General features: G+C 47.3%; 1 protein-coding gene across 1 annotated transcript; it reads right to left on the bottom strand.

Moving 5' to 3' along the window:
* Positions 1–1,365: 1,365 nt before the first annotated feature.
* KRT1 (keratin 1) lies at positions 1,366–6,984 on the bottom strand. The gene is given in 9 exon segments (NM_001110818.1): positions 1,366–2,241; positions 2,334–2,368; positions 2,899–3,119; positions 3,678–3,803; positions 3,933–4,097; positions 4,266–4,361; positions 4,778–4,838; positions 5,157–5,371; positions 6,372–6,984. Coding segments are annotated over 9 exon segments (1,914 nt in total). The 5' UTR covers positions 6,948–6,984; the 3' UTR covers positions 1,366–1,822.
* Between the last annotated feature and the right edge of the window lie 6,726 nt (positions 6,985–13,710).

The following is a 13,710-nucleotide window of genomic DNA, read 5'->3' as shown; positions in this document are numbered from 1 at the left end:
AAGGAGTCAGGTTGTGGAATTTCATAGACAAGTTTAAGGAATTTGGCTCAGGGCGAAGGCTAGTTTCTGTGGGTTTAACAAAAGGGCTATTTCCCAGTGTTTCCCAGCAACAACTAAACAGCTTTGTCAGTGCCTGAGAATGTCCGAGACCCAGCTTTCCTTCAAGCCTGCAAAGGAAAGCATGCAGCTGGCCAAGTGATGGAGTAGACAAGGCACTCTGTGTTTCCCGGTCAGGACACAGAAAGACAGCAGGGGACACTGGGGTCCCTACAGAAGGGATAACTGAGAAGGAAGAATAGAGCTCACCTGAGTTGTGTTTGCATAATACATTTGTGAGCTATACTCTCCTTATTCCATTAGCCCTGTGGGACTCTGGAGCTAAGAAGGCTTTTCCTAATTGGAAACTAAGGAAATTGATCCTCAGAGAAGTTGACTGCTTTTTTCATGTTCATAGAACCATTACAAAATTTTTGGTAACTTGCTTCTTTGAGCAAGCATCTACTGAGCTGTATGGAGTCCCACAAGCAATGTTACATCATCATCATCATCATCATTACCATTATCATTAAAACTGGCACTTATGTAGTGCTTGCTGTGTGCTCAGCCATGTGTATTCATCTTATTCAATCCTCACACTATTCCCACAAGGAAGGCATTATCATCCCCAATTTAGACATACTAAAACTGAGGTGCAGAGATGTCTGTAACTTGCACTGTATTACAGAACTAGTAAATGGTGATGGTAAGATTCAAACCCAAGCATATCTGAGTTCAACTGTCCATGCTTCTGGCCACTATGCTATCCTGTTGTACAACTTCACAAGTATGAGCTATGTGTCAACAAGGGAGCTTCTTAGATTAGGCAGAGCTTTGGGTGGTGGCACAAAAAGAGAAGGGAAATGGAATATCCAACTCTCTATTACCACTCTTAGTTCTTGAACTCCCCAGGCCAAAGTCTGTATTCTGGCTCCAGTAACTGCTGACCCTATATTACTCATGCCCCTCCTTACTGGCTGTTCCACATGAAGAATTACTTTTTCATGCAATACTTTCCCTTCTTCTCAATGCCACACCTCTCCCTCCCAACCTGCTTGCTCACTGCCCTTTTCAAGAAAGCCTTCTCAAATGAACAAAACCTGCCACCCAGTCTCTCCATTTCTCCATGACATCCCCAACATCTGGGAAAGTGCTTGCTCTCTCTGTGATTCCAGTCTGGTGAAATGTTCCCTGGTTGGCCTCTGCATTTTTCTCATGTTTGTGTGCATGACTTTCCCATATGCCATGTGGCTCTAGTGTCTTCTTTTACCTCACAAAACACCCATCCAGGTTAGACAGTGCCGTAAACAAGGGCGATTGAGACATGGAGAATTTCAAATGCAGTTTATTGCAGCAAAACAAGGAAATGGGGAGTTTAAGACCTCTCCACAAAAGAAAAACAACTTGCTTACACCTTATGTACAAAACCAAAACAGCACAGAGATAAGATGCTAAGGAGCTGTCCACACCCTGGGTCTAGCTGGTCCTACTCTGGCTGACTTAAGGAGGTGCTTTGAAATGTCATGAGGGTGGTGGTCACTGCTGAACTGTTTCTCAGGGAAAGAACAAAGCAGGGTCATAGCCAGGGGACTGAGATTGCCACTGATCTGAAAACTTCATTGGGAAACAGCAGAAAAGAAAGAGCTGGGGGAATAGGATGAGCTAGTGTAACTAACCATAGCTCTTTTCTCCGGTAAGGCTGGGACAAATCGACCTCGGTCTTGCCAAGCATTTTTGTTAGTGATGCTGGGGGAGAACTAGAGCTAATGAAACAGAGGGCATCTCTTTATCTGGTTACTCCGGAATAAGTGGTAGAAACAAACTTCACGCTGGAACTGCCACCAGAGGACTTGACACCCCCAGAGCTGGATCCCCGGCCTCCTATGGAGCCTCCAGAGCTCCCGCCGCCAGAGCCCCGGCCGCCAGAGCTGCCGCCGCCTCCAGAGCCACCTCTGTAGCCTCCACTGCTGCTTCCGGAGCCGTAGCTGCCATGGCCGCCGCCGCCACCTCCAGAGCCATAGCTGCCACCTCCGGAGCCGTAGCTGCTACCTCCGGAGCCATAGCTGCCACGGCCCCCGCCGCCGCCACCTCCAGAACCATAGCTACCACCTCCGGAGCCATAGCTGCTACCTCCAGAGCCGTAGCCACCGCCGCCACCTCCTCGGCCGCCACCTCCACTGATGGTGGTGTGGCTTGTGCTCACAGCTGCAAGAGGAAGCTCAGTTATTTTCAACCTCAACTCCATTTCCAACCCAACAAAGCCTGCACATGCCCCTGAGAAATCGACTTGTACTTACACACACTCACGTTCGGGGCACATTCTCCTGACATCCTGTAGGAGAAAATAAGAAAATTCCTCAGGACACTCCAGCTTCCCAAACCGCTTCCCCATTCCCCGCTCCACCACCTTGAAGACTTTCCCCATCTGGGTCTTCTCCAATGCACTTAATCTGAAACTTAATCCAATCCCCTCTGGCCTTCCAGACCTGTCATTTTTTCTCAGCAAGAGTACAAACACGGAGAAATTCCCATATAAACAAGACAAGAGCCTTGCAGCCAATGAAGGCCCCCTCTAAAGGTGCCGACTTTAGGCCAGCTGCCATCTGAGGCAGCCCAGATAAAGAATAATTTGCTCCACCTCAAAGCTCTTTCTAGATATGTTACAGCCCTAGAAGAAAAAAATAAACAGCTTGGGACTCCAGTTCCCAAAGTAAAACTAGGTCCTTCCTCCTGCTCCGTGTACTTTTCATTTCCCCACACCCAGCACAAGCTGCAATCAGATGGCTGCATCTTCAACAACAATCAGCTTGCAAGGAAGGAAGACCATGAGAAGAGGTTCGACTCCCAGCATCCCTTCCTCACCTGCTTTCTTCTCCCTCCAGGAGGGTCCTGTAGGTGGCAATCTCCAGATCCAGGGCCAGCTTGGTGTTCATCAGCTCCTGGTAGTCACGCAGCAGGCGGGCCAGGTCTTCCTTGGCCTGCTGCAGGGCATCCTCCAGGTCATTCAGCTTGTTCTTGGCATCCTTGAGGGCATTCTCGCCACGCTGCTCTGCATCACTGATGGACTGCTGCAAGTTGGAGATCTGAAAAAGAATATGACACCCTCTCATAATATGCATTCCCCCCTAGGCCTCCTCATCCCAATTGGTCTCCCCACTCCAGTGAGGCCAGTAATGAGTCCAACAGAACCACTTGGCCTTAAGTCATCTCACACCCACCTCCAGATAACACATCACCATGCTGACTTCCTTAAAAGACCTTAGGGATAACTCAACAGCCTCTCTTGGCCCTGAGTCAAGGCTCCTACAACCCTTACAAACTTGACATTCTTCCAAACACCTGCTCTAAAACCTCCTGGCTGCCCTTCCTCTCACTCCCCAACTCTTAAGTCCACTTTGGGTCATAGGCTAGATCACTCACATTGACCATCCCATCTTTCTCTACTAGGCCATTCTCACAGATTTCCCTAAAGCCAGCACGATGGCTGCATTCTGGAAACTAGCATAGTCACAAAAGGAACCAGGGATAATAATGTAGCCTTGGGATGAATTGCAAGATTCAAAACTAGGAAAGCACTAGCCCTTTACCTGAGGGTTACCCCCATTCCATACAGCTGAGTGGTAGAGGGAGGAAGCACATACCTGCTTCTTGACATTGTCGATTTCAGATCTAAGTCTCTGGATCACACGATTCAGCTCAGAAATTTCTATCTTTGAATTTCTCACACTATCCCCGTGTCTGCCAGCAGTGATCTGCAGCTCTTCATACTAAAGATGGTAGATAGCATTTGTTAAATGTAGGCAGAATTCAGCATGGCACAGGCACACATACATGAGATAACAGGATAGCAAGACAAGCCATTTCAGGGAAACTGGCTAGGCTTTCAGCCCACTCACCTTGCTCTGGTACAAGGACTCGGCCTCAGCTTTGCTCTTCTGGGCTATATCCTCGTACTGGGCCTTGACCTCAGCAATGATGCTGTCCAGGTCAAGACTGCGGTTGTTGTCCATAGAGAGGATGACATTAGTTTCACTGATTTGAGTCTGCATCTGAGACAACTCCTGCAAGACATAATAGGTTAGTGACTCTTACAGCACTAAAAAAAAAACAACTTAGACAGAGAAAGCAGTCAGGAAATAAAAGATAAATATCTATTCTTCTGAATCGTTGTGGGTTCAGGCTTAAAAACTCTCCATTTAGATAAACTTGGTTGAAACTGGAAGACTTACTGCTTGGTAGAGTGCTGTAAGGAAATCAATTTCCTGCTGCAAGTTGTCAAGTTTGGCCTGAAGGTCCACCTTGGTCATATAAGCACCATCCACATCCTAGAGGAACAAGGGACATCATGAAGGCACATTCTCTCCAGGGCAGGTCCCTCTCATTACCTGTGAGGGGATTCTCCAAGCAAAAAAGGAGATTTGGGTCTACTCCACTCCTTTTTGCCCCAGGTAGATCACAGTTCCCTGACTGCCCCACCCCCGGATAGCACCATGAAGGGAGTGTGCCTGGCTTGCTGAGAACCTGCCACTCCACTTACTATGTAAGGTGCTGGGAAATATGGAGAAGCCAAGTGCCTGGATCAGTCCAGGTCCATGATGATGTGAAAATACAGCCCCACTCCATATACTCCTCAGGTCTACTACCTGGCTCTCCATATCATGGCTGCTTTCTGCTTAGTAATTGGAGACCCTCTTCCCTTATTTATTTCAAATGTGAGTTCCATCCTACAGAATTTGCTCACCTTCTTGATGGTCACAAATTCATTCTCTGCATTTGTCCGCTTGTTGATTTCATCCTCATACCTGCAGGAAAGCAGAAACAATTAGGAGATTCAGAGGTGGTAAGACCTGAAGTCCAGCATTCTAGACTAAAGTTGGCATTGCCTATCACTGCCTTTCTGTTATGAACCTAGGACATATTGGCCACTACTTTCTACTGAGCAATAAAACCACTAGACTATTTCCATCTCCTGAGAAAATGAAGATTTCTGAAAATGTCAAACTGATGTGCCTCTAACCTAAGAAAAGACATAGCTACATGCTGCTTCATGATCTTAGCTTATTACTTTCTGGAACTCTTTTAGAGCAAAAGTTAAGAACTGCCCAGACAGGGTCCCTTACTTGTTCCGGTAATCCTCCACCATGTCCTGCATGTTCTTCAGCTCCGAATCCAACCGAGATTGATCACTCTTCAGTTGGTCCACTCTCCTTCTGAGATTGTTGATGAATGACTCAAAGTAGGGCTCTAAATTATGGGTTCTAGTGGAGGTATCTACCTGCTGCAGCAGCTCCCATTTTGTTTGCAGTACCTGGTTCTGCTGCTCCAGGAACCTCACCTAAAAACACAAGACCCCATTACTCCTGATGCAGAAATGGAGTCTCATAGCCATGGAGACCTGTGCCTCATTTGGAAAAGAACCTCAAATCCTATCTTCTGACCATGACAGAGAAATAGGAAGAAGATGATCAAGTTAATATCATCTGCATAACAAAACCCAACTTGTTAATTCAGAGAGGGCTTGGAAGGGAGTAACTAAACAAATACCAATAGCAAAGTGCATACAGAATTATTGCAATTATGTTTTGAAATAGGTGCATGGTATTTAAGAGATTTGCCTTCCAAAATTTTGTTAGGTATATTACCATAAAAACTGGTTTGCATCCCCAGGTCACACACACATTTCAAAAGTATATCAGGAAAATTCAAAATTGGATTTGAAATTTGTTGTGGATAACCTTGGATTGGCACTATTAATGATTAAGCAAAAAATTAAAAAAATGGTTTATCTGAGTTTTTTAGAGCTGATTTTTGGAGATATTAGTATAAAAAAACTCTAGCTTCATCCAGTACCAATGTAAAATTATTAGAAGGCAGAGCTCCCTTCTGACAGCAAAAGATGTTTGGCACTGACTTACTACATGTTTTCTGCTACAATAACACTCTATACTATGTTCACACTCAACTCCCTTTCTATGGTTAGGAAGACCTTTCCAGGGTTCTCACTTGCACCCTGGAAAGTTCAGTTAGCCCCATTTCTATTATCTTCATTCAACAGATATGAGTCCCAATTCAGCTCAAGAGCTGAATAAAAAGCCCTTAAATGTTAATGTCACAGTGATCCACCTTTAGGTAGACCACGAACCCTTTGTCCAAGAGAGAGTCATTAGCACCATTCACAAGCATACTTCTAACATATCTCCTAGGAGACCATTCCACAAAACATTCTTTTAATCACGTAAACATGGAAACTTGAGGTTCAAACCTACATGTGTTTTGACTGCACCAATCCCAAGTGGACCAGCAGCAGCCCTACCAGTGCAATGAGAGAAACTCACCTTGTCAATGAAGGAGGCAAATTGGTTGTTGAGTGACTTGATTTGCTCCCTTTCTCGAGACTTCACTTTTTGGATCTCAGGGTCAATCTCCACATTGAGGGGCTGAAGAAGGCTCTGGTTGATAGTGACTTCTTGTATGCCACCAGGAGGGCAGACAGGCCCATAACCACCCCCAAAGCCACCTCCACCAAAACCACCACCACCACTGCCAAAACCACCAAAGCCACCACCCCCAATGCCACTGCCACCAAAGCCACCACCACCAAAGCCACCACCACCAAAGCCACCACCACCGTAACCACCACCAAAGCCACTACCACGTCCACCTCCTCTAGCCACACTTATGGAGATGCTTTTACTGCCACCAAGGTTAACAAGACTCCGACTTCCAAATCCACCACCAGCACCAAAGCTACCACCACCACCACCGCAGCTTGAAAATCTCCCACCACCTCCTCCACTGCGGCGTGTGGAGCTGCTGGTGGTCCTGCGCTGGTAGTTGATGATCCCAGCAGAGCCAGAGCTGAAGCCCCCTCCACTTCGGTACCCAGACCTGGAACTAAACTGTCGACTCATGTTGACTTAGAGAAAAGTAGGAGCAAGGTAGAGTAAGGGAAGGAGCTAAACACTCCTCTACCCCAAGCATAGAGACTTCCCCTTATATACAGGGAAGAAATTGGGCTTGGTCCTCTAGAGTCAGCGGAGATGCAGTGCCTGTCAAGGGTTTGGCTTGCCTGCAGCCATACAAGATTTTTACGAGCCTCAACAATACGATAAACACTACACACCTAGCTCCCAGGATGGGCTCTCAAAATTGCTGTGCATGCAAGATTGGTTCATGTGGTAATTATTTTATCACACAAGATCTTCCTTCAAGCGTTTGTGGCTTTGGGAAAACAGGACCCCACATCTGATACCTGGTGTTTCTTGGTAGGATTTCATAACCCCCATCACAAAGGCATGAAAGTTTCTATTCTCACCTTGCCCTTGTGAGCTACCAAGCACTCTCTCTTACCATGCACAGCAGGTGCAATTCCCCGTGCTTGGATCTCAGAAGGAGCTCTCTCGCCCATTTCTAAGATCTTCCTTCCAAACTCCAGAGCTCACTCAGTTACACCCTGACAAAGAGAAAGGGCTTTAATAACTAAAAAATTAAAAGGTCTTTCATAAATATAAGCTTTATAAATATACCACAGTGATTAATTAAAGGAAGAGAAGCTGTCATTGAACAAGATGGATGAGTGGGTGGTCTGGAAGAACCAGAAGGGAGAGACATTTTTTTTCTCTGTTTCTCAGTTATTCCTTTTCTTGTTTCTTTTCTTCAAAGATAGAGCAGGAGACAGACACCAGCAACAGAAAACAGGTAGCAATGGATAGCATGCAAACGCCCTTGAGTGAAAAAGCCCACAGAGCAGTGAGACGAGTAAATAGAAGCTCTAGGACATTTTGTAAAGCACAGGGATGGAGGTGAGGCTTGACAGGTGATTCAAGCCTCACACTGGACTGCAAAGAGAGAGAGATAAATGCAGATTTGGAAGGGAAGACAATGAGAGGTGTCTGGAGAGCCTGATATGAGAAGTTTCAATTGTTTCTGGAGGTGATAATAATGATAATACCTAACATGTATCAAAAACTGACCATGTACCAGGCACTGTTCTACGTAGCACATATGTATTAACTTGCTTAATTTTCACAACTTTGAGATAGATGCTATTTTTCTCCCCATTTGTAAAATTAGGAAGCAGAGACACAGGGGTTGAATAACGTGATCAAGTCTACACAGTTGGTAAGTGGGGTGCCTGCAATTTGAAGCAAGAATACCTAGCTGTCGTGTGCAAGATCCTAAACAGCATGTTGTATGACAGTACAGCAGCCGAATTCAAGTCATTCTGCCTGCTGTGTGTAGAGCCAGACAGCACAGGAAGCGCCCCACCACAGAGAGCTCTGAGGGCAGAAGGCCTATTTTATCACTCTGAGTCCTTGGCTCCTGGCACATGCAAGCCTTGGAAAATGTTTCTTCAATTCACTCTGAGAAGGGGATTTTGGTGGCACAGAGTTTAGTGAGGAGATTTTACTTCCATCCAAGTGCAAGAGCACCCGGCATGCGTTGCAATGGACCAGGAAACCTCAGGGGTCTTCCTGGAGAGCAGCACTTGATCAATATCAGTGGATAATAGTGGCACTGAGATCTGGACAGACTAGAAGCCCAAGCAGACTTTCATTCGAAGACTTCTTAGAAGCCTGGCATGGTCCCCGGGCCTGCACATAAACACAGAATTGAAGACTCAAAGGGGAGAAGCCAGCTCTAACTTCAGCTGGCTCCAAGCAACTCTGTAAGTGGCAAACCATAGATGTACATGGGAAGTCTCCACTATGGTGTGCAAAATCTATGGGAGAAAGGGAGTCTGTGAAGATCATCTGGTCCCATTGCTCTGTGGCTCTGAATCAGGCTGGCTATGTCTGTCCTCTCCATTGCACTCCGCTATTGAGCCTTGTCCCTCTTCTCCTCCCAGTTTTTGCCCTATACCCTCCTCCAGAAAGTGCCCCTCACCGCTCCCCTGCTACCCCTCTCCCTCGCCATCACTGTGGCACTGCTGTCTGGGACTCTGTCCTAGCACTAAAATCCTTCGGCTGCTAAACCAACCATCTCTTTAGGGAATGAGTAATTCAGGTCTTGTTAAGAACAATGGAGACTGGGACAGTCTTGGCATGGTAATGACTGTTGCCTAATCATTTTCTGACAGGCAATCAAAATTATTTTAGTTCAGCATACTCCCTCATGAGACATATTGTTCTGCACAATCGATTCCTTCTAGCATTTTGGAGGGGTGTGAGTATGTGTGTGCACACATGTTTGTGTGCACACATGTTTGTGTGCATGTGTGTGCCAGCCAAAAACAGACCTTGGCAGTGATCCACACTCCCATCTTTGAACTAAGAAACTGACATACAGAAAAATCAAAGGTTTGAATGAATGGTCAGGGAATTGGTAGACAACTTAGCTGCAAAACATACTCCAGGTGCTCCTGTGAGAAGGGAGAAATGCAGGACTAGCAGGAATAAGCGCCATAAACCTCACTATAGCTTACATTTGCACAGCTCACCCCACCAAACACATATGCAAAGAGCATCCCACAAGAGCCCTGAGAACTGGGCAATCAAGCTGTTCTCAACCCATTTCATGAAACAGAAAACTGATTCTCAGAGATTAAGTGGCTTCCTCTAGACACTCCGGATAGGAAAAGACACATCTGGAAGCAGAACCTGGGTTTTCTGATTTCAATTCAAGTGACATTCCTCCTGAACCAGGAAGAGGCTCAAAGACAGGCAAGTGGAACTGGGCCCTATAAACGAGTACACAGAGAATTACAGAATGTTCTCATCCATGGGGCCTCAAAGGTCACATCATCTAACCTGCCTCACAGAGAAGTGAGAGCCCAGGCCCAAAAAAGTAAACAAAATAAAATTTAAAAAAAGTGTCCAAGTCATAAGTCAATTCCTGAGACTCTTCCAATTGTTGAATCAAACTCCTTTTCTTTTTCCACTGCCCACTTTCAAGGCAGCCCAACAGAGCTGGAGCTGCAGTGCTGCCAGACCAGGCCCGTCATCTCCTGTGATGTCCCCAGGATCAGTGTGGGTGTGTGGGATATGAAGAACCACATGCAGGAAAGGTGTGAGCCACACACTCTCTCCTGGCTTACTTATGTACTGTGCATTTATGAAATAAAGACAAAATGAGAAAGAAAGAGACACTAACATCTACAGGCAGCAACTATGCTGTTAGGAGCCACATTGCATTGAAATACCACACAAAGTCTGCGTCGTGGGAGCTCTTAGCCCCATTTTAAAGAAAAGGCATCTTAGGTTTATAGAAGTTGAAATATATGCCCAAAGTCATCCAGCAGGTAACTGACAAGCCACGCTTGCCTCACTCCAGAGTCCAAGCCCGCCGCATCGCATGGGCTCCTTCTGTCATTGGCCTGCTCTCACCACCAGCACCACCTACATCTTACCCTGCTCACCCACTCCCCTGGCCTCAAGCCTTGACCCCTTCACTCTCGTGCTTTGCCCAGACTGTTCAACCCTCTTCTTCCCTTTCCATCCCTGTTCCTCTCTGTCTTCCAAGCCCACTTCTACTCTTCTCTTTTCTGAAAGGTCTTCTGGTTGCCTCGGCAACTTGCCACAAATCCCTACCCATAGTCAAGCTCTGGGCCACCAAAGATCTCAATTCCTGAGCATTTGGTCCTGAATCTGTTTTTGGTCCATCAGGGCTTGTGGGCAAATGCCTTCATCTCTCACTCAAGCAGGCAGCAGACAGGTCCAGATCTCATCTCCTCCAGGGAGTTTTCCTCAGTCCACATCGGGCAAGTGCTCTATTGGTCTCTTTTTCCAAGCTCGGCTGCTGCCAGACTTAGTACATATTGATGCATTTGTTGGCTCATTTTCATGCATGTGCTTGTGTGTTTCCTGGCCCCTCAATCACTCTGTAAGCCTTTGGAAAGCAAGACTAAGTCCCCTGTGTCTTTTGATTCCCTCCCAGCATCCCACTTGGCCCCTTATACTTGAGAGTTACCCCAGCGGTGCTGGATGACAGAGCACCAAAACACCCCCACCCAAGGACTCACACACACAACCCAGAACTGATCATTGAGATGAGGCTGCCAGGGGCTCGCTGTGGGGCATGGGCAGGAGCAGGTGTGGTGATGTTTTGAGAGCTTTTTGTGGGATGGGACCAAGAAAAGAGTGAAGAGAGACATGCAGTGACAAGCCACCCAGCCCTGAGGGACTCCACCAGGGACATGGGACAGGGAAATCCCAGGGGAGTGAGGAAAATTGAGGCCTGGGTGGAGTGAAGAGAAATCACAGACAATGGGGAGGCGGGGCGAGATGTTGAAAGCAGCCAGGCAGCAGAGGAGGGGCCAAGGCTTCTTATGCAGGAGGGAGAGCTGCAGACAGAGGGGCAGCCCTATTTAGGATGGACAGCAAAGAAAGAGGTCCTCAGGAGTCACTCACTAGCAAGGCTGGAGCAGAGCAGAGGCCAGGAAGGAGGAAACCAAAGATGAACATGGAGGAGAGAGGCGGTGGGGCCCGTCTTGCTCTGTGCCATGGAGGCTGCCAGGCCTGGGCTCCGCTCCTGATTCTGCACTGCTCTAGGCAGGTCACTGACCCTCTCTGAGCCTAAGTTTCCTTCCTCTGTAAAAAGGAGGCTTTATGTACCTTCCAGGGAAACTGAAGCATAGTAGAGGATAGATAAAGAAAAAAGGAGCCAGGCGTGGTGGCTCACGCCTGTAATCCCAGCACTTTGGGAGGTAGAGGTGGGCGGATCACGAGATCATCCTGGCTAACACGGTGAAACCCCGTCTCTACTAAAAATACAAAAACAATTAGCCTGGTGTGGTGGCAGGCGCCTGTAGTCCCAGCTACTCGGGAGGCTGAGGCAGGAGAATGGCGTGAACCCAGGAGATGGAGCTTGCAGTGAGCCGAGATCTCGCCACTGAACTCCAGCCTGGGCTACTGAGCGAGACTCCATCTCAAAAAGGGAAAAAAGGAAAGATTTTTCCCTCACTCTTGCATTTGAGAGAACCCAGAAGCTGATACAATAACCAGAAAAAAAAAAAAAAACAAACTTTAGAACAAGCCCCTGATTTACTGGAAACAGTGAAAAGGCTGGAACAGGACATTTAAGCCCTTGACATGGGCCCATTTCCTCATCTTGTGAGAGAAAGCCTTAAGAAGTCCACGGACTTGCTCTGGGAAAGCTAGGGGGCATCACATGGAAGAAGGGATCACAGGTGCATCACCAGGCGCACCTGAGGCTGGAGGGAGCTGGGGCCAGATGCGAGAAGCCTTTGCCCTCACTGCAGAGTGCCTGCTCTGCAGGGGGAGCACAAACACTGAGGGCTGAGCACACAGGGGCAGGTGTGGAGGTCAGAATGCACACTTAGAGCCCCCTGGAAGCCCTTCCAGGCTTGGGATTGGGCCACTCAGAGCCCGTCCTCCATGCTAGAAAACCTCCCAACACCCCAAATTCCCAGCCAGCCCTTCAACAGAGCATTGATCAACCTGAAGACATCCCATTTCCCGGACTGATCGGAAAGCTGATAAAACCAGGGCAACCTTGAAGAGGGACCTTCAAGCTCAGTGTAATGCCCAGTAATTTGCTGGACTTTTTTCCCTGGGACCAAATTAACCAGCAAATGGCTCATTAATTTGAAGATGCATTCTGGGCCAAAAGGCTGGGTAATTGCAAAGAGATGACATTCTCAAGAGACTCTTCCTCAGACCAGGAACTTTCCCAGCCCAGAAACGCACACCTTGTCTAAGGTCAGATGCAGTTAGAATTTTACTGAGTCAATGATTGCTCCTCCAGTTAACCATGTCCTCAGATCAAAATCTCTGTGGATGAGAAGCTGGTGGAATTAAATTTATATTTCCAGAGTGCCCCACCCTGTCACCCTGCCTTTCAGAGCAAAGAGCAGCTGGCAGACTTTCCCTGGGACTCTCACCAACCCGGGTATTTGCTCCCTCCTGCCAGCCTCTTGGTTTGATTGATGAATAAGCCTGCTTGGCTCTCCCTCTGAGTATCTGCCTTGTGGGAATAGCATTGATTAGGGGCAGGGATGGAGCACTCCATGGTCCCTAGAAGGACTGCAGACCCCCACACCTGGTCTCCCCACTCCCAGGTACAGTGGGACTCAGGTGAGATAATGCATGCGTGGGCATTTCCTACATGGTTTATAGAATTGCTTGTTGTTTTCACTGGGGTGAGCTGAAAGTGAGAGACATTTTCTCCTGATGGGATTTCTCATTGTCTCTGATGGAAATATTGTCTATTTCAGGAAATCTCTTCAGTGTCTTAGTGCTAGTCCTCCTTGTTTAGGTCCCTAAAGTTACTCTCTCTTTCCCTGAACATCGAATTAAGACTTCTCATTTAGACGTTGAGATGCCTTCTTTGACCAACTCCTCTCCTTTCTGTCCTTTATTTCTCCTGCCCCTGTCTTGTGGAATCTCTATTCCAATATTCTTCAGATTCAGGCACATGATTCCCTCCATCTGTCCCCCAGGCCTCCATGACAGGACAAAATCAAGAATTCGGAAGAGATAAGTCAGGGCCACATTTTCTGGGACAATCTCAACTTGTTCCCAAGAGAGGATGGGAAAGGTGAGCTGTGGTTGGCCTTATCCTTGCGCGTTTTCTCAGAGCCAACGTGGATCCCATTAGAGTATCACACATGCATGATCCCAGGAATAATCAAACTCACACCCTGTAATAGACCCTGTGCTGCCAGAAAACTTAGCCTCATTTAACAGTTCTGGCTAGGGCCTTTGGCTTCTTTGT

This window comes from Pan troglodytes, chromosome 10 (assembly GCF_028858775.2).
Source record: "Pan troglodytes isolate AG18354 chromosome 10, NHGRI_mPanTro3-v2.0_pri, whole genome shotgun sequence".
NCBI classification, from domain to species: Eukaryota; Metazoa; Chordata; class Mammalia; order Primates; family Hominidae; genus Pan; species Pan troglodytes.
The sequence above is the reverse complement of the archived record's forward strand: the minus strand, read 5'-3'. Positions and strand labels throughout refer to the sequence as shown.